Source organism: Semicossyphus pulcher, unplaced genomic scaffold (genome assembly GCF_022749685.1).
Source record: "Semicossyphus pulcher isolate SPU_LCO1_2020_fin unplaced genomic scaffold, fSemPul1.0.p SCAF_21, whole genome shotgun sequence".
NCBI classification, from domain to species: domain Eukaryota; kingdom Metazoa; phylum Chordata; class Actinopteri; order Labriformes; family Labridae; genus Semicossyphus; species Semicossyphus pulcher.
The window spans coordinates 17,432,890-17,451,733 of record NW_027211695.1 but is presented as its reverse complement, the minus strand read 5'-3'; the positions used below and the strand labels follow the sequence as shown (position 1 = coordinate 17,451,733).

Below are 18,844 nucleotides of genomic sequence, written 5' to 3'. Positions count from 1 at the left end.
CCAACACCTCAAAACCTGTTCACTCAATCCTCCACACTCTCCCCCTCGCAGTCCTACCTGATCGCCAACCACCTGCCCAAAGAGGACCTGCTGGACGTGTGCCTGTACTGCCAGCACTACTGCCTGCTGCCGCTGGCCTCGGAGCAGCGCGTGGGTCAGCTGGTCATCTGGAGGGAGGTGTTCCCCCAGCAGAGAGCTAACAGCAGCAGCAGCAGCACAGCCCCGGGATACACCCCGCCTCAGGGACGATACTTCCTCCTCATAGTGGGGCTGGTAAGGAGGCCGACCACTGAGTGTGATTGTTTTTGTCTTTGTCGTAAAATGTGTGTGGGGAAAACCTGCTTTGTCAGTTTTGTCTTATGACTTATGTTGTAAGGAAAGAATGGAACGGATTAGAAAGCCTGTTTACAAACAACTCAGAACAGTTGGATGGTTGCAGGGTTGGTTGTCAGAGGGTTCTAAATGCAGTGCATTGACCACAGCTGCAACAAAAACAATATTTTCGTTGCTAATAAATCATTTGATCTCTTTATTAATTAATAGAGAAGTTGTTTGGCCCAAAAAATCATAAAAGATATCGATAAGTGTTTCCCAAATTGACACCCTTAAGAATCTTGTTCTGCCTGAAGTGCAGTCATATTTAATTTACTCAACAAGCAACAAGGCAGTTCAAAGTGCGTTACACAGAACAACAAAAGCAAAGAAACACATCATAAAACAAGACATTAAAAAGCAAAGTGAAGATAAATTAAAAACAGCTAAAACAGAAGCCAAAATATAAAAAAAGAAGTAAGTGTTTCAGCAGACCTGCATGTTTCTGGGAGTTTGTTCCAGATATACGGAGCAAAGAAACTGAACGCTGCTTCTCCATGTTTGGTTCTGACTCTGGGGACAGAAAGCAGACCTGTCCCTGACGACCTGAGCGGTCTGGATGGTTCGTACTGTGTCATTAGATCACAAATGTATTTTGTCCCTTGACCGTTCAGCGCTTTGTAAACCAGCAGTCGTTTATTCTCTGACAGACAGGGAGCCAGTGTAAAGTAGGGATAGATTATCGGCATTTTCACGCATATCGGCATCGGCCTTTTTTTTTTTTTTAATCCGACGGCCGTTAAGAGATCAATTTAAAACTGGGTTATTTTGGCTCTGATGAATATGCTTAAAGGCGTTTAAACAAAGTTAAGTGTTGGAGTTTGTATTATTCAAAATTTTGACGCCAATATTTTCACTTTTACTGCAAATGAATATCGGCTTCAAATATCAGTTATCGGCCTCCTTGACTACTAATAATCGGTATCGGTATCGGCCCTGGATAAAACCATATTGGTCTATCTCTAGTGTAAAGACCTCAGAACGGGAGTGATGTGATCTACTTTCTTAGTCTGAGTGAGGACTCGAGCAGCAGCGTTCTGAATCAGCTGCAGTTGTCTGACTGATTTTTTAGGGAGACCTGTAAAGACACTGTTACAGTAATCGGAAAATGTTCACGTTAAAGAAGCTTGAGTAGACCCTTTTCTGTACTCTAACGCTGCTCCGCTCCCCGACACTCCACGTAACTCGTGCACACACACTTCCGCTCTCTTTTCACTCTCTCTACCACCACACTCTCATGCTCTTCCTAATAAACGTGTAATGGACCACAACACAGAGTAACAAGGTGAGACCTTCTTTGAGGAAACCCTTTATAATAATGGGTCCAGATGTTTAACACGTCTTGCTATTGAAGCGAGATTTAATGTGCTAGAAACTAGATTATTTTCTTTCCTTCAAAGTTAAAGTAGAAGCTCATTAATAGTCTGTCTGTCTTCTCTGAAAGGTTTCCCTCATATCTTTTCTTTGCCATTAAAGCAGCAGCTGTTTATTTTCGTGTATATCTGTTGTTTAGCAGTTGTTGTGCAAAGTAGAGAAGAGTATAAACCTACATTATCAATGAGCAGACATCCAAAATTGAGAACATATTTAACACAAAGGACACAAACAGAGGGGAACCGTGTGCGTGGCGAAAAGAACTCCCCGTCGGGGAATCGAACCCCGGTCTTCCGCGTGACAGGCGGAGATACTGTCCACTATACTAACGAGGAGGAGCTGAGAGAGAGGAGTGTGTGGACCGTCCACTATCCTATCCCACCTCAGAAGCGCTGCATGTACCACGACGTACCCAATACAGGGTCGACGTTAGTGTTCGATGTAATTCGGACGAATTCCAAATCACGCTGAATTCATTCAAACGTGATTTTTGGGGAAAGTGACCACCCTAATTTCTGTCCTCTGGTTCCCTTGTGATATTCATTTAACTTTATTCATCGTCTTCAGGAACTCCTGTTATCTTTCTTAAGGTCGTCCAACTATCTGCACACCGTTCTTCTCCTTGTCCACGTCCATGTCATTACCCAGTATATATTCAAACCAATCTATTTTTTTAATCATACAATTTATATTTTCTCTGCTTGTATTTGTTTCTCTCCACCACAGAGGCACTTCATGCAGTGTGTGCTGTTGGAGGCAGGTGGCTGTGCTTCACCTGCTGTGAGCTCTCCAGGACCTGATTGTGTTTACGTAGATCAGGTGATCCTTGTTGAACTTTTGTGTAAACTCAGAGCATGTTAAAGATACATGTTAAACATCTATACAAATAAAAAGTACTACTTCATATAACTTTACTACAGTGATCTGACACTGTGCGACCTTCTGATTCAGGTGAAGGCCACCTTGCTGCAGCTGGAGGTGTTGGAGGCGGGCATTGAGGAGCGTCTGAACGCTCCTCCTGCTCCCTGCCTGTCCTGCGCTGACTGGTTCCTCCCCGCCGCCACGGCTCGCGACCGCCTGGACAGCCTGGCCTCGTCCTCCCCCGTGTTCAGCAAGCTGGCCGGTGCGGTTAAAGGCTCGTCATCCTCGGGGTCCAGAGGCCGCAGCCTGTTTGGGGAGAAGGCCCGGAGGTCCAGCCCTCAGAGGAGCCTGTCGGACAGCGGGAGCGAGGGGCAGATGGATGCCGGGTCGGGTTCTTCGATGGCTCCAGGTCTTAGTCCTCATTCCACGCCGGACTCAGCGAGGAAGCTGGGGGGGCGACGGGACTCGCTGGGGTCTGACGGGAGCGGGGGCAGCGGAGGCCTCTTTAAGGTACAGCTGTTGAGAAGCTTCAAATAGTTCCTGTTTGGTTGTTTCTTTGTTAACCTGTTAGTCTGCGGGTTGTCTATAAAGTGTACTTTAATGTATGTGACGTCAGATTCCCAGGATGAAGCACCCAAACCCGTTCCACCTCGGCACCCTGAAGAAGACGCTGACTGAACGGGAGACGGAGGAGATGTACAACACCATGAAGTGGGTGATGTTACCTCTGTTATGTTTTAATTCTCCAGAACAAAAAAACAGGAAGTGTAATCTCTGTTCTGTGTGTGTGGCAGGCTGACCTCGGGTGCAGAGAACACCTTGTTCCACTACGTCCTGATGGAGACGGTTCAGGGGATCTTCATCGCTCCGACTCACAGAGAGGTGGCTCAGCTCAGCGGCTCCATCCACCCGCAGCTCATCCGCAACTTCCACCACTGCTGCCTCTCCATACGCGCCGCGTTTCAGCAGAGCCTGCCAGCCAGGGTGAGTCACTGATACACATGTAAATAAATACAGTCTCAATCAGCCCTCCCTACATGAAACGTCCCTCTTCATTCTGCTAACATTTCGGCTACTTCTTACCGGGCTGACAGTAGCTATTCTGACCTCCTCCTCAATATGTCCATGCTGGGTCACATCTCTCCTCCTCCGAATCCCCCTAAATAGCTAATTCTCCTTCCTTCTCCGGCCCTGCACTCGTTGCCGCAGTCGAACTTGTGGAGGCAATGGCAACATATCAGTAAGTTTGGCACATTTTGCTGCGTCCACTTGTAGGCTTTTTAGCCTTTTTTCTCGTAGCTTTTTTACGCCCCCCTTGCGCTTTTGTGGTTTATCCATTTCCACTCACTTCTCTCCAACTCGGGTCAGCTCAAATGGCAAAATTTGATAACCTTGGTCAAGGGGGAGGGGAGGGGCGGGACAAGGAGGGCTGAGAGATTTCATTGGATTAGCCCAATGTCCTTCAAGAAAATCAACCAGTGGGCTATCGCGGTTGATAAAAATGATTTATAATATACTTTTTTGGTTAAATTATGACAGCCCCAGGCCGGCCCAAAAATGTGCGTCGGCCCACCGGGCATTGCCCGGTACGCCAGATGGCCTGTCCATGCCTGGGTGACGCTGATGGGAACCGGGATGTCATTACGCTGCAATACGTTCCGCCTGCTTTTGCTCTCCTCACGGACTGCTGATACGTGATTGGTCAATATTACTACAAGCGTAGTACAAACTGAAACCAGAACACGTGCCGTCCCAAAAACCCACGCCACTGCCTACAGAGTAGAATCTGTAAAAAGAGATTAATATAGTCTCAACCTCGGGCACGGCATTAGAAAGTCAGACGAGGTTTATTTCAGGTCATCTGAAGTCTTTTTTTGTTGTTGAATTCAGATGAAGACCAAAACTACAACATTACAATAGCCTGACTTTATTGTGTTAGTTTTATACTATTTTTATTGTTAAAATTCCGATTGTTATTTTTATTATATTATTATTGTTGTTTTTATTTCTGTTTATCCCTTGATCCCCTTTTGTCTTTAAAAAGGAGGATAACAAAGTTCATCTTCTCTTATCTGTTCTTTGACATCATAGCAGCGGCTTCGAGAAGATAAACTTTTATTTATCCCGTGTGTAGCTGTTGTTCACGAGTTGTTGTACAAAGAAGGAAGAGTATAAATCTAGAGCGTGAATGAGCAGATTCCGTATCTGTAGCATATTTAACACAAACAGTGAGTGAGGCTGGTGAAAAGAGTTAAAAGAGCTGCAGAAAAAGATGCAGTTGGATTGAGATAAAGTAGGAAAGATAGAATGTTACACAACAGCAAAGAACAAGCTTGAGGCTGGTGGAAAAAGAACTCCCCGTCGGGGAATCGAACCCCGGTCTTCCGCGTGACAGGCGGAGATACTGTCCACTATACTAACGAGGAGGAGCTGAGAGGGGAGAGTGTCGAGACTGTTATATATCGTGTGAAATAGTTTGGACTGTCTTGAGAATGTGTTTTATTACAGACTATAAAGCTGATTTATCTCCCTGACTTCCTCCAGTGTTTTCCTTCTTGTTCTTCCAGAATAAAAACAAAGACTTTAAAGTGGAAACATCTCAAACAGCAGCTTTACTTCTCTTCTGTTTACGTCTCCACAGCTTTTAAGTGCATGTTAATGTTTGTTGCTGTTTACTAGAAGAACTGATTTCTTAATCACAGCCCCCATCCGTTAAAAAGGTCCCTCTCTTCTCTCTGCTCTGCAGGGTCGACGAGCTGCAGACCGGCCTCAGGGCGGGGGCTGGGGTCTCGGTCCAGTGAAGGAACACGGAGTCCTTTTTCAGTGCAAACCTGAGAACTGGACCGACCAGAGGAAACCTGCTCCCACCATGACGTACTGGGTCATAGGGTACGTCAGACTCCTCTTTGACTGAGAGGATCTTTTTATGTAAAACACACAGAAGTCATGAGGGCTTTAGAAACACTTGTGTGGTGAGACGTCGTTCTGCACCAGTGGAAGTATTTGTGGCTCCAGACACAGGAAACCAGTCAGCTGTCTGCTCAGTGTTGCGTCACCAGTTAACAGATGCCGGTGAAGACATTTGATATAGTAGCCGCAAAAACAGGATCTAGCCGTGCTTACGAATATAACTAGAGCAGCCTTCTAGTAGCAACCTCTTTTCACTGTCTGGAATGAAAAGGCAGCAGAGAGAGAGAGAGAGAGGGAGAGGGAGAGGGAGAGGGGGCAGGGCGGGCAGGGATTTGGAAAACAAAGGATCATGGGAGAGCAAGGGTCAGCCTTCCTTTGAAACCGGTCCTGACGGGGATTTTCTCTTGTGAATAAACACGTTTAACGGCTTCTTTCTATAACTTCCTTACAGATGATTTTTTATAATCAGCTTCATTTCTCTGGTCAAAGAACGTCTATGAAATCAGATTAAACCATCAGCTCAAGTTAGAGATTTTCTAATGCAGTTTAAATGAGATAAAGTCGGAAAGAGAGGAATTATAAAGTATGACTGAAGATGCAGAAATCCACAAAAGCAGAGACACAGAGCAGCAGAGACCGAGCTGAAGGCTGAAGCTGTCTGTTAGTGAAAAAGAACTCCCCGTCGGGGAATCGAACCCCGGTCTTCCGCGTGACAGGCGGAGATACTGTCCACTATACTAACGAGGAGGAGCTGAGAGAGAAAAGGAAATACCGCGTTAAGTAGATCTCCAGACTGTGATTTTACTGCATTAATGTGTCACCCTGCCAGAACATAAAATTGTTTGAAAATGTTGATTAATCTCCCTGAAACTCTTTGATGTTTCTTCTCTCCTTGTGCCAAGATCTAAACTCCAACACAAACACATCACTCTTTCTGAATCACTTATAAAAAGTCACATTTTCTAAATAGCTTCTTAATGTTTTCTGATTTTTCTATCTTACTCTTTGTCTTTACGATGTTTCGACAAAGTTCTTTGTGTGAAAAGTGCTTAAAAAATTAAGGCCAGAATCATTTTTTTCCTCACTTATTCCTCCGCTAATCCTTTGAGTATAAAAGGTCAGAAAACTACGGAAGCCCTTAGCGGACATGCATGCATGCATAAGTTGAGATTTCAAGAAAATGACCAGAAATGACTCATTATCACGAGAAAACAGAGTAGTCAAAATGTATGGATGCATGTCCGCTCAGGGCTTCCGTAGAAAACAATGAAAATGTAGATAACTTACTAAACTAGGTGATCAAACCTCTTAAGTTCCTTAAAACACACACACACATCAAACCCTCACAAATATGAAGCTGGAAGAAGCTATTCTCATATTCACGCCATAATTGCATCATTCTCTGATAAATCCTTCCCCTTTTCTCAAGTCTCACTCTGGTGTTTTTTTCCTCCTCTTTCAGGCGGATGCTGCTCGAGCCCGTCCCTCAGGAGTTCTACGTGTGCTTCCACGACTCGGTGGCCGAGGTTCCCGTAGAGATGGCCTTCAGGCTCTCCTTCGGTCTGACCTTGTGATGCAGCTCCCTTTCTCGTTAGGACCACATTTATCGTGCTGTCTCGTCGGTCTCAGGAAAACAGTTCAGACTGTGGGTAGCAAATGTTGGGATTTTACACTCAAACAGGAGCTTTGCAATGTGCCTCCATTTTTCTGCAGATAACAGCAGAGCGTGACCGCGGCCTTACAGCAGTGATAAGAAGGAAGAAAGGCTGAGTGAGTTCAAACCAGGTCATTTTGTGCAAAGTTAATACCTCAGACACTTTTTATAAACCGCTGATGAGAGCAGGACCTTAAAGTCGCCTTAAAGTTTACTAAGCTGGACCAGTTAAATCATGCTGCTGCTGCTGCTGCTGCTGCTGCTGCACACATATCAGGATGTATTGATGTTTTCAGTGTGTATGCAGTGTTGGTGAGACGTTTGTTCTTAATTTAAAATGTACAGTTTTATATGGAAATGGGTTTTTTTGTTACAAATATAAACATTGAGATTAAAGACTAAATAAAGCTTCTCTTTTAATTCTTTCAAAACAAATCCGCTTGTCGTCGACAGCCGAGTCTTTAAACATCATTTTTACATTATTGACCAAATGAAAAATACTCCAATCTAATGGAGACACGGCTTCTCTTTCTCTATACATGTACAAAAATATGTCCTTGACAAATCTCCTCACATGTAAATCATAAATATGGTTGATGTTTGACTACACAGATATCTTTTCATATACAATGTACATAATTGAATCACTGCAGGGAAAACCATGATTTCTAATAGGACACAGCCCAAAAAAAAAAAAGCGTTTATGACAACATGGATGTCGTACAAAATGAATCCACCTCCATGTTAGTTCTGTATGATCAAGTTCAGGCAGTGCTCTGCACCAGCAGCAGGTTCCTCTTGTAGCACTCCAGGCTGCAGAGTGGGACTCCCGTCTTGGAGCAAGAGTACCTCTTCAGGTTTGTGCAGCCGCCGACCCCGCAGTTTAACGGGGCCGCAGGTGGAGGACAGGGAGGTGCTGCTGCCGGAGCGGGGACCCCCGTGGGGAAGGAGATGGCCACGCCCTGGACTGAGTCGCTGTATCTGACCATGGGGACCTGGATCTGCTTGGACTTCCTCTCTCTCATGCTCTTGATCTTGGCCTTGCTGGTTTTCGTGAGTCTCTCTATCGTCTGGTTCTTGTTGTCCTCTGCCTTCTTGGCGGCCTGCAGGCGGCGCTTTCGGGCTCGCTCCTCCCGCTTCTGCATCATCTCTGCGGTCATCTCCTTCTCCTTGTAGCCCATGGGGAGCTCCAGGAGGGGCTGACTCTGCTGCTTGTGTAGCAGAGCTTTCTGAACACGAACAGACAAAACACAGGGATGAAAGTGATAATCTTGATTTTCATGTTAATAAATGTCACTATCACTAAGTGAGGTAACACAATGGTGATTGAGCCTATGGCCCACTGATGAAAGCCTTTGCATTTGCAGTATTACAGACTGGGTGTCTGTGGCGACCCAGTTAGTGACGCGTTTTCCATCAGCCAGCAGTGGTTGGTCTGCCAGAGAGGGTAGGCGGAGCTAAGCGGCTGCTTTTCCGCTCTCTGCAAGTGATGCGAGTAAACAGTAATCTACTATGGCTGAACAAACAAAGAGAAGATGGATGACTACAGATACAACTTCAAAAATAAGTGAAAATCCAAAGAAAAAGAAACAAACTCGACGCTCAGATGAAGCAAACAGTCTGAAAAGGAAAGCGACCGTCAGCCAGGAAAATCAAGAGTTACAACAGGAGCCAAACGTGGACGTCACACATGCAGCACTGTCTGGATATCTGGGAAGTGTGCTCCCGCAATTACTGTTTATCACCATTCTTTCATTCACCTTCAAGATTAGCACTTTAAGGATTTATAAATGTAGATTCCTCCTCACCTGTCTGGCTGTGAGCAGAGACTCGTCGACCTCCTTCTTCAGCTCCCCGTTGTCGTCCAGCTCTCCCTTCTCCAGAGCGTCCAGCCACCTCTCCTCCTCGTCCACCGGCCCGCCCATCATCGAGTCTGAGTCCATGTCCGGCATTGGGGACGTGGCCAGGTTGCTGTCTTCATCTGAAACAGGATGAACAAAATGAAATTTATTTTTGAATGAAGGCCAGACAAATGTCTTTGCAGAGGTTAAAAATAACTTAGATGAAGGTTTGAATTTGGATGTGATTCAGTTTTTGATTCTTGGTTGTATTTTTCGATCTGTGTGAGAAATTAACTTCCATACAGTACATAAAGTTCAAGATAATTTACTTTTTAACCGTTCCCCTTGAGCTCAGACTGCTCCTAACTTACTTTTCCCTCTCAGATTGTTGTATTTAAAGGCTTTTTGGGGCCCAAAAGAGAGAAAATTATTCAGTATTTCACAATAAAAGTCTGATTTTTTGGGAATCAGAAATAATTGAAGCTTACTTATGCCTTTAAATTATTTCATGACACATTATATTGATATTAGGGCAGTATTTAAACTCTTATCACAACCTCATGATAACTAAATAAGTTAATCAAGATGCAGTTTAAAGTATCTACAGGCTCTACTAATACTGACCCAGCCAGGCTCTATACTGCTCCAGAGGGACCGAGGGCTCATCGTCGTCGTCGTCATCATCATCGTCGTCATCATCATCCACATCATTATGAATTATCATCAGAGGGGACGGAGGACAAGCCACACCGGGATGCACAGTGAAGGTGGGAACGCTGATACAGACAGGAAAACAAACTCACTGATCTGGGTGTTGATCAGACTGAGGACACACATAGATGTGTTTGATCCTGTCTCACCTCTTGGTTCCCAGCGTCTGTCCTCCCAGTTTAATCTTGAGTCTCAGCTGTGGAGGAGGCCGAGGTACCATGATGGGCTCAGGCTCCGGGACCTCTGGGAAGGTGTGGTGCTTCCTCTTGTGCTTCTTGTGTTTTTTGTGTTTCCGCTTGTGCACGCTGTGCAGACTGGAGCCGCCTTCACCTGCAGGAGGAGAGGGAAGCACAATATGATCACTAAGACGTCTAAATCAATAATTACTTTTATGTTGCTCATTTTATTTCACTTTTTTTTTTAACATCTTGATTTTGAGTTATAAGAAGTTTTGTGCTTAAAAATAATCAAATTCGCAACAAAACGCAAGATTTTTTTTCATTTTCTTTCAGAAATTAAAACCAAAAAAAATGCATTAAAACATCTGACACTAGGACAGATCAGTTGACTGTATAATAAATTGACTGTACAATATACTCAGTTACCATTTTATTAGATACTCCTAGAGAAGTTTAGTTTTCAGAAGTATGATTTATTTGATGCTAAAAACTCCCTATACTCACCGAGGAACCTGGGGTGTATCATATCTTTCCTTTTCCCCATTGAAACGACGATATAGAAGTAAATACAAGGACAGGACAGCCAATGTGCAGCTCTACATAGCAGCAGAAATCTCAAAGGCTAGTGGGAAACAGACCTGTTTCTGCATACGTTCAACGCAACATTAGTGCATTTAAAGCTCCCTCTTTTGATATAAGTTACGACAGCTGGTTGCTTTTTGTATTTTTTTAAATGTACTAATTTGGCAAATTTTATGCGGATAATCTTTAAGAGACGTTAGCTTAAACTGCACGTCAGTAAAACAGAATATTTCCCACATTTCCTAGTATGAAATTAACGTCTAATTTTATAGTTAGAAATCCCATGTCTCCTGTAGACTTAGGTTATCCGTTTCAACGGAAAAAATAGGAAATTTTCGACTTTAATAGATTATATTCCAGCGAAAGTTACAGGGGACTCTGTTAGCAGTTAGCACGGCAAAGCTCTGCTAACAACACGGAAGCTCACCTATGCGTCATTTCCGGTCACTTGGGAAATTTTCTGACAGGATTTATTTTTTATTTTTTATTTATTTAAAGTGCATTTCCTTGACTTTTAGTGAAACTGGAAAATTACTATATATTTTTTCGTGACAGAGGTTAAACAATAAAATGTAAGCTAAGCATAGACGTTATAAATAACCATAGCCGTTTGTTAAAGCAGAATCACAAGTTTATGCTATGCAGCTTGGGTAATGTAGTTCCCTGGACGATAATGTCGTTGATCTTGCTTTATCAAGAAACACATTAACCAGAATGCACCGAGGCGATCGAGACGCTATACGCAAGGTCAGTTACACAGCTGAACGGGGAGTTAATACCGTAAATACTGTTACATTGTCATTTATTCAGCATAATTTATGTTGAACTGTTCACTGTAGTGTCCTAACGTCCATGTGTCCCCGCTTGTGTCTCTGTTACGTCACTTTAACACAGTATAGTGTTTGTATAGTAATCTAACTTTACAGTACAACTGCTCTGATAAACGTTACAGAAGTGTTAGGAAAACAGTATTTGTAATTTGGCTGCAAGCGTTTAAAGTGTGAATTATGGTGTTTAAAATTGGTTTGCACACTCCTAAATCAGTTTATAAGCTTTAGATGTTTTATAAGTTTTATGTGAAATGGAAAAATACAATTAAACATACAGTCACGTCACATTAAACATACAGTCACGTCACAGACACTCGCTCACTGTTTCAGCCATTAAGCATCAGGTCGCAGTTAAATAAATAATTGACCATTGCAGGAATCATCATGAATTACGCTCGGTTTCTGACAGCTGTCAGCGCAGCCAGAAAGCCCTCCCCCATCAGGATGCTGAGTGAGTATTTCTACCAGTCTGCTTTTACTCTGAAAGGCTTAATTTGCACACACTCACATAGAAACAAACAAAAAAGTTTTGAAATTGTTATATCCGGTTAGCAGACCAACCTGCTGGGTGGCCCCTGTGGCAAAACTCAACAAGTGGGTGTCATTCCTCCTCCCTGCCCCAGTACAGCATGTACCTTTTCTTTATGCTGTAGAACTCTTTTAAAGCTAAAAATACCAAATACTTACTTACAGTTTCTCAGTTGAGGATTTGCTGCTTTACTTAATTTCATGTGTTAGTAAACTTAATGTCTTTTGATTTTGTACTGTTTTTTTTCTTACATTTTATAGCCCAAATTATCAGTTGACTCCCTCGAGAAAGGGACTCCAGATCAGTTAATAAAGTCATAGATGAAAGGCTTTTGTGGTGCATTGTGATACACAGCAGGACTTGACTTTGCACCTTATATTTTTTCTTTTATATCTAATCTAATCTCATTTAGACACAGGGTCTCATTCTAAAGGCAGCATTTTGTTTTCCAGCCTTGATTTGTGGAGATTTTTGGGACAAATTTGATTGAAAATCAACAGTTTAAATTTGAAATCAGTCTTTTTTTCTTTCATTTCTGTTAATGCTGCAAAATCGCATTAAAATGTTTGTAAAGTATAGGGGGGAAATGCCTAAAACCAACCATGTTCTGCATTGTTGTAGCCTAGACGTCTAGTTGGTTTATCTCTCATCTATTCGGATATTATCTCCATTTTAAAGACATGTTTGAGGTAATTTAAAAGTTTGTTTTCATCTGTTGTTGCTGTTCTGATCTGCTCCAACGTGAAGCCGAGCTACAGCAGCGGTCACCTCCTTCTCTGATCTCTTTGGCCGGAGGAGCACCCAACCCCAACACCTTCCCCTTCCAGTCGGCGTCCATTAAGGTGAAGAACGGAGAGACGGTGACGTTCGACGGGGCGGCGATGAAGAGGGCTCTGCAGTACTCCGCCTCTAATGGGTGAGAGATCAATCCTAAAACTGGTCGCTTCTTATCAGTACATTCCTGCCCGTCTGTACTTGTTTTAATAGATGGATACGTAGACAATTATACGTCTATATCGAGTATTGTGTAGGATAATTAATTACTAAAAGAATTGTGCTGAACAGTATTGCAGTTTTGGCATTAAGTCTTGAAAAAGTCTACGTTCCACCATAGAATCCCAGAGTTGCTGACGTGGATGAAAAACCTGCAGAAGAACCTCCACAACCCGCCGACCGCCGCTTACACTCCAGAGAAAGGCCTGATGGACATGTGCGTGACCACAGGGAGCCAGGAGGGGCTCTGTAAGGTACTGACACCACCAGCTATAATGCTGCTCTTCACTTTTACTCAGGTATTTCAAACCTGGGCTGTATTTTTGAGGTCTAAATGACTAATAGGAAAAAAAGTTTAGTTGAATTTTGTTCCAAGAAGTTTTGGAATTACACCATTAGATTGATTCACCCATCAGCCCCAAAACAGGGTGCAAGGGTTGCGACATATTCCTTTGGGGCAATTGCACCCAATTAAAGTAGGTGCCTGTTTTTGCCACTTACAGGTAAGTGTTTGGCAACTTCATGGAAAGTATCGCTACAGAAAAAGACCTTGTTGGTTGAGGTAAGATGCTTTTTTGAAGCCAGAAACAGCTGTTACATCACTCCTTTCAAAGCCACCAAACTCCATTCATAAAAACACTAATTTACCTGGCAGAATATGCGAGTTGCTGGTCTACCGCTGCCTTGATTGGTGAGTTAGTTTGTGTAACACAAACATTGTGTTTGATCTGAACTAACCATTTAAAACGCCAAAGTCACACAGTAACACTGATACATTTTATTGATGAAGGCAGCAGTAGACCGGCCACTCCAGTGTCCTGCAATGTAAAATTACTGTTTTTGTAAATGGAGTTTGGTGGCTTGAATAAAAACCATTCAACAGCTGTTTTTTTATATAAACAAATGATCTCACCTTACCTCTGTGTGTTTTTAGACTCTTGAAATATCAATCTGAGCTTGTCAGAGGCAAAAAGGCACTTTTGGTGGACGTACTGTGATTACATGCATTTACCCCAAAGGATTATGTTGCAGCCAATGCTGCCTGCTTCAGGGCTGTTGGCTGAATGTACTGGAGTAATTGGGGTGTCCCATGAATTTAGTCAGCACTGAAGAGAAAATTCTCATCATGTTTCTAGTCGTGTTTGTTTCTATTTGGGGATTTTTAGCTGTTTGAGATGCTGGTCAACCCTGGAGACAACGTTCTGCTGGATGCGCCCACGTATTCAGGCACACTTGCAGCGGTGAGGGCTCCTTTTTTAAAATCAAAACACACATAGACATATTTACTCAACTTCCTGTAAGCTTTGAACATTCTCCTTCTCTCTGCAGCTCCAGCCACTTGGGTGCAACTTACTCAACGTTCCCAGCGATCAGCACGGCATGATACCAGCAGCCCTGAAGCAGGTTTTGTCTCAGTGGGATCCCTCGGAGGTCCACAAGCCGGGCAGCACGGCCCCCAAGATCCTCTACACCATCCCCAACGGGGGAAACCCCACCGGAGCCTCCATGACGGCTCAGAGGAAGCAGGAAGTGTACGAGGTGTGTCGAAATATAAAGTCCTGTTTTATGAATGAGTCTCTGATTCATGCAAAGCAGTCATTAAAGCTCTGGCTCATTTAATTAGAGCTTGTTGTAAATTTGATTTCTCTGCAGACTTACCTTGTTTTTTATTAATGTGTTGTTAACAGCTGGCGCGGCAGTACGACATGCTGATCATCGAGGACGACCCATACTACTTCCTGCAGTTTGACAAGGCACAAAAATCGTTTCCTCACATCCTTTATTTTTAGGGTTAAATAGTTAGTCTTCTTTTTTTTGTTACTTTATGTGATTTTACAAGGAAAACAATGAACGAAGTTTACAGTCCAGACTGATTTGTTTATATTTCAGCCGTGGGCTCCCACGTTTCTCTCCATGGACGTTGACGGGAGGATCATCAGGACTGACTCATTCTCTAAGATCCTGTCTTCAGGGTGAGCGCCGAGCAGTTTATACAGTAACTAATCACATCCACGTACAAGGATATAAAGTGCGTGTATGATTCTCTAGCTGAAGGCATTAATGTTTCAACATCAGGTTAAATATCACACTAATGTCTGTGTGCTGGAGGTGTTTATGTGTAACTGCTCCACTTTGTTTCTCGCCTTTGACTGCTCGTCTGTGTCGTTTTGTTTCAGCCTGAGGGTCGGTTTTGTGACCGGACCCAAACCTCTGGTGGACAGGGTGGTGCTGCACATCCAGGCCTCCACAATGCACACAAGCACCTTCACACAGGTGAATGAAACCTTTGACGTCACACCACCACCGCGCCCTTCTCGCTAAGCTGTTTGCACTGCGTGTTTATTTGCAAACAGCTTTCGGCCGTGAGAAGAAACTTTGTCGGTTATTAATCTACATGACAAGAGACTCAGCAGCCAGAGGGAGCTGAATGAATGCGGTTTAAAAAAAGCAGTTTGTTGTCAACGTCCGTGTCGCAACATTGCATGCAAAAGCTTAGTGAGCGTCACAGTCACTTCTCCATGCAGGGTGGTTCAGCTTTGCACTCTACCCCCTGAAGGCAACTATGAAGCATATTTCTGTCGTCACACACTTGTGAACTCTGCAAGCGGGTTGCAACATAGACTCGCCAGAGTGAGTGAGAGTTCAACAGCTGAAGTCAAATAAGACGTCAGGCTCTGCAGCAGCTGCAGAGGAGGTTTAAACGCAGAAGAAGAGGGGAGATTAGTTCTGATCTGCTTTCCTCCTCCGCTGACTCAATCCCTGCCTCTGCTTTTTCATCTAATCTGGACTAAAATTGTAAAAATAGGATTAATAAAGCTTCACGAATGTACAAAATGTACAAACGTGAAGCATGAAGAAGCCAAAGCCAACATGTTGTGAAAGAAAGTCAGTGTGTCATGCTCAAACTGCTCTAATAGAAACGCAGATCTGATTGTGGATAATCTGCTGCAGGTTCATTTTACTGACAAATACTTCCGTGCCTTTTTTAAATATGTGCCAGTCGTTACATAACCTGCTTTTCCTGCCACCTTTCAGCTCATGGTGTCTCAGTTGCTGCACAGCTGGGGTCAAGATGGTTTCCTCCAACACATAGACAGGTACGTCACTTCCCCGTTCTGATCTGCACGACCGGTCTGACTGGTTAACTTCTAGTTAATTAGGGCGGACACTTCTGTTGCAGTGTATTAAACTGTTTTGTCTCCCACAGGGTGATTGAGTTTTACAGGACACAGCGCGATGCAATGATCAGCTCTGCAGACAAGTGGCTTAAAGGTTTGTGGCTATATGGTGAAAGTATAAAAACACATGAAATTACTTTGTGGCACTATTATGCCAAAAAAATGGGACTGGGGAAGAGGGGTAAAAATTGTAAAAGTTTAAAAATATAAAAACATAAAAGCCGCGTCATGTGACTGACAGCTCCAGGACAAACGTTCCTGCACAAGGCACACACACAAACACATGGACATGCTCTTTCATTTATCTTCTTCTCATCTGCATGTTTGTGTGTGTTTGCAGATGTAGCAGAGTGGCACACCCCATCGGCCGGCATGTTCCTGTGGATGAAACTAAAGGGCATAGCTGATACCCAGCAGCTCATTATGGAGAAAGCCTTAGAGAAAGAGGTCAAATTCCTTCCTTTTTTTTACCTACTGTCATCATTATTGTAACAGCAGGTACCCAGAATTCCTTTCGCTCTCTGGGTCCGTGTTTGTCAGCAGATGTTTTGCACCAAGGGCGATGTTTTCTGTCTGAATAGAGCGCAGGGTGAGCGTGTAAAGCACCCATTATGTGCACTGTCTGTGGGTTTTGCAATGGAGCGTTTACCCTCCCACACACAAACACACAGACATATTCACACTCATACAGTGTTTGTAAATCCTTGCCAGCGAATAGCTGATTAGACATGTGTAAACAAGAGTGGGCAGAATCCGGCTTTTCTATGTTCTTCACTGGAGGCGTCACTCCTCTGAGTCCAGGATATTTAAAACTTCGACACAGCAGACAGGAAAGACGTCTCAGAACAGATATCAGATATCAGATATACAAAGAAATTAGAGAGTCATGCTGTTAGAGCTCCCTCTTTACCACGATTTATTGCTGAAAATATAATAATAGAGTTAAAACAGGCAGTCAGAGATTTTTGGGAAGAAAATTTGAAAGATGTCAGGAAGATGGACGTCCAACCAATGTCAGTTTTTTACGTCAACTCAACGTCAGGTTTTTTACGTCTAACCAACGTCATTTTTTTACATCAACCCAACGTCAGGTTTTACGTCTAACCAACGTCATTTTTTTATGTCAACCCAACGTCAGGTTTTACGTCTAACCAACGTCATGTTTTTTACGTCAACCCAACGTCAGGTTTTACGTCTAACCAACGTCATTTTTTATATTTAAGAGGATAATCCATGTTTCATTACCTCAGGCTGCACCCGATTCATGAAATTATCCATTGTGTAAATACTGGGGGGGAACTAGAGACAAAATGAATGTATCACGTAACATAAGTCTAGTGTATTTTGCTTGTGTTTTTACTAAAGGTGTTGCTGGTTCCCGGAGGTGTCTTCATGATTAACAGTAGTGACCCCTGTCCCTACGTCAGAGCGGCCTTTTCACTCTCCACACCAGAGCAGATTGATGAGGTACACACATGCGCACACGCTCGTATAGAAACACACAAGCCGACACTCATTATTTGAGTCTAATCTCTCACAAATCTTTCGACAGGCTTTCAGAAGACTCTCTTCTCTCATAAAAGAAGCTTTGTGATCAAGTCTTCATTTCTTCCTGGAAGATGCTCGGTGTTGTTGGGTTTTATGTTAAAATATGAAGTAACATTTGTATTTGATTCAAAGTTACTCCAGGCTGCTCTATACTATTGTCATGGTAATTTTGTAAATGTGGATTTGGCTGCATGTATGTTCAAAATGACGCAAAATGCTTAAGCAACAAAATACAGTTTTTAACTACAACATTTGTTGCTCTAATCATTGCACTACAGAGTGAAGATCCATTAATCTGTTCATGTACAAAACATAAATAAATATTTTTTTAAAATCATTCTCGATTTTTTTCTTTCCTGCCTTTATGCTGGTGCAAAGTGCAAGGGTTGTGACCTGTGCTCAACTACCAAAACACATAGTTGAATGTACGCAAAGTACATCTGTGGTTGTTGTGGCTCCAGAAAACCTTAGAACTAGTTTGTATAGATTGTGCAGCAAGATAAATTCTGCCTGCCATGAAACTGTTTTTTTTGCAATCTGGGCGCAACTGGGATGTTGTAGAAGGTGTCATTTCAAAAAGCTGACCTGCTTATTAACATGTACTCTTCCTGTACTTCCTTGACAAATTAATCTTTAAGCTTGACATTTTTTTTCCCTCTAAAGTGCTAAAAATGATCAAAACATTTAAGAGTATTAAGAACAACTTAACTATAAGACTTGCACAAGGGTTTTCCTTGGCAGGGGTGAGAGCTGCAAGTTGAAACCCGTCATGTTGCACGTGTTTCTCCTTGTCTGTGCAGCTGTTGTTGGAGGTAAGTTTGTTGCAAGAATCTCAGACTCCACCTCTGTTTTTCCCTTTGCCTTGGATTTTGTTATTCTGTAGGAATGTGTGCCTTATCTGGAAATTGAACCCTTTTTTATATAAACTTAACACCAAAAAGTTCAAGAGAAGAAAAAGATATTCCCCACGAATAAGGAATGAACAAGCCAACACCAACTTGTCTTCATAATCTTTTTTCTTGCGATCACATGATAACATTAGGGTCTGTCTGTTTTCTTCTCCTTTGTACAGACTTTCTTCCTGCTGTGTTAATATGTAGCACCCTGTGAGCAGTGTGAGCGACCTCTCAGAGGTGTTTGTGCATAGCTGAAACAATCATCCGTAAAGGATAACGGGGCCAAGGGGGGCGGCTTAAATATCAAGCTTTTGCAACACTTGTTTACTATGAGGAAAGGTATTTAAATCCTCTTGTGAAGGCTGAAATAATCAGGCAAAAAAGT

General features: G+C 43.0%; 3 protein-coding genes and 3 non-coding genes across 6 annotated transcripts in view; 2 read left to right on the top strand and 4 right to left on the bottom strand.

The window, feature by feature from the left end:
* intu (inturned planar cell polarity protein) overlaps window positions 1-7,527 on the top strand; it is a 32,375-nt gene extending 24,848 nt beyond the window's left edge. Inside the window, exons 11-17 of the mRNA XM_069672272.1 lie at window positions 52-273; window positions 2,473-2,565; window positions 2,698-3,117; window positions 3,224-3,318; window positions 3,402-3,591; window positions 5,354-5,496; window positions 6,980-7,527. Of these exons, the coding sequence (XP_069528373.1) occupies window positions 52-273; window positions 2,473-2,565; window positions 2,698-3,117; window positions 3,224-3,318; window positions 3,402-3,591; window positions 5,354-5,496; window positions 6,980-7,091 (1,275 nt within the window). The 3' untranslated portion in view covers window positions 7,092-7,527. The remainder of the gene's footprint in view (window positions 1-51; window positions 274-2,472; window positions 2,566-2,697; window positions 3,118-3,223; window positions 3,319-3,401; window positions 3,592-5,353; window positions 5,497-6,979) is intronic.
* trnad-guc (transfer RNA aspartic acid (anticodon GUC)) lies at window positions 2,010-2,081 on the bottom strand. The gene has a single exon. It is a non-coding gene; the product is annotated as a tRNA-Asp (tRNA).
* trnad-guc (transfer RNA aspartic acid (anticodon GUC)) lies at window positions 4,962-5,033 on the bottom strand. The gene has a single exon. It is a non-coding gene; the product is annotated as a tRNA-Asp (tRNA).
* trnad-guc (transfer RNA aspartic acid (anticodon GUC)) lies at window positions 6,193-6,264 on the bottom strand. The gene has a single exon. It is a non-coding gene; the product is annotated as a tRNA-Asp (tRNA).
* Window positions 7,304-10,881, bottom strand: ino80b (INO80 complex subunit B). Its single transcript, XM_069672273.1, has 5 exons — window positions 10,407-10,881; window positions 9,873-10,053; window positions 9,637-9,788; window positions 8,980-9,152; window positions 7,304-8,400 (listed from the first exon to the last, which is right to left on the bottom strand). Exons 1-5 carry the CDS (start codon window positions 10,444-10,446, stop codon window positions 7,936-7,938), a joined length of 1,011 nt encoding a protein of 336 aa, XP_069528374.1. The 5' UTR covers window positions 10,447-10,881; the 3' UTR covers window positions 7,304-7,935.
* A 333-nt stretch (window positions 10,882-11,214) lies between these two features.
* aadat (aminoadipate aminotransferase) lies at window positions 11,215-17,900 on the top strand. The gene is made up of 14 exons (XM_069672360.1): window positions 11,215-11,231; window positions 11,691-11,765; window positions 12,591-12,759; window positions 12,958-13,090; window positions 14,003-14,077; window positions 14,166-14,375; window positions 14,525-14,590; window positions 14,727-14,809; window positions 15,014-15,110; window positions 15,873-15,934; window positions 16,045-16,109; window positions 16,356-16,462; window positions 17,381-17,482; window positions 17,568-17,900. The coding sequence occupies exons 2-14, from the start codon at window positions 11,699-11,701 to the stop codon at window positions 17,607-17,609; spliced, it is 1,278 nt and encodes a 425-aa protein (XP_069528461.1). The 5' UTR covers window positions 11,215-11,231; window positions 11,691-11,698; the 3' UTR covers window positions 17,610-17,900.
* Window positions 17,901-18,844: the final 944 nt, after the last annotated feature.

What these genes read in the sequence shown, in the direction of transcription:
- ino80b (XM_069672273.1), bottom strand. Translation starts at nt 10,446, where the DNA reads ATGGGGAAAAGGAAAGATATGATACACCCCAGGTTCCTCG. An exon ending in CAGACGCTGGGAACCAAGAG is followed by an intron (nt 9,789 to 9,872) that starts GTGAGACAGGAT and finishes TGTCTGTATCAG; the next exon opens with CGTTCCCACCTTCACTGTGC. An exon ending in CTCTGCTCACAGCCAGACAG is followed by an intron (nt 8,401 to 8,979) that starts GTGAGGAGGAAT and finishes GTTCGTGTTCAG; the next exon opens with AAAGCTCTGCTACACAAGCA.
- aadat (XM_069672360.1), top strand. Translation starts at nt 11,699, where the DNA reads ATGAATTACGCTCGGTTTCTGACAGCTGTCAGCGCAGCCAGAAAGCCC. An exon ending in GCCAGGAGGGGCTCTGTAAG is followed by an intron (nt 13,091 to 14,002) that starts GTACTGACACCA and finishes GGGGATTTTTAG; the next exon opens with CTGTTTGAGATGCTGGTCAA. An exon ending in TTCCTCCAACACATAGACAG is followed by an intron (nt 15,935 to 16,044) that starts GTACGTCACTTC and finishes TGTCTCCCACAG; the next exon opens with GGTGATTGAGTTTTACAGGA.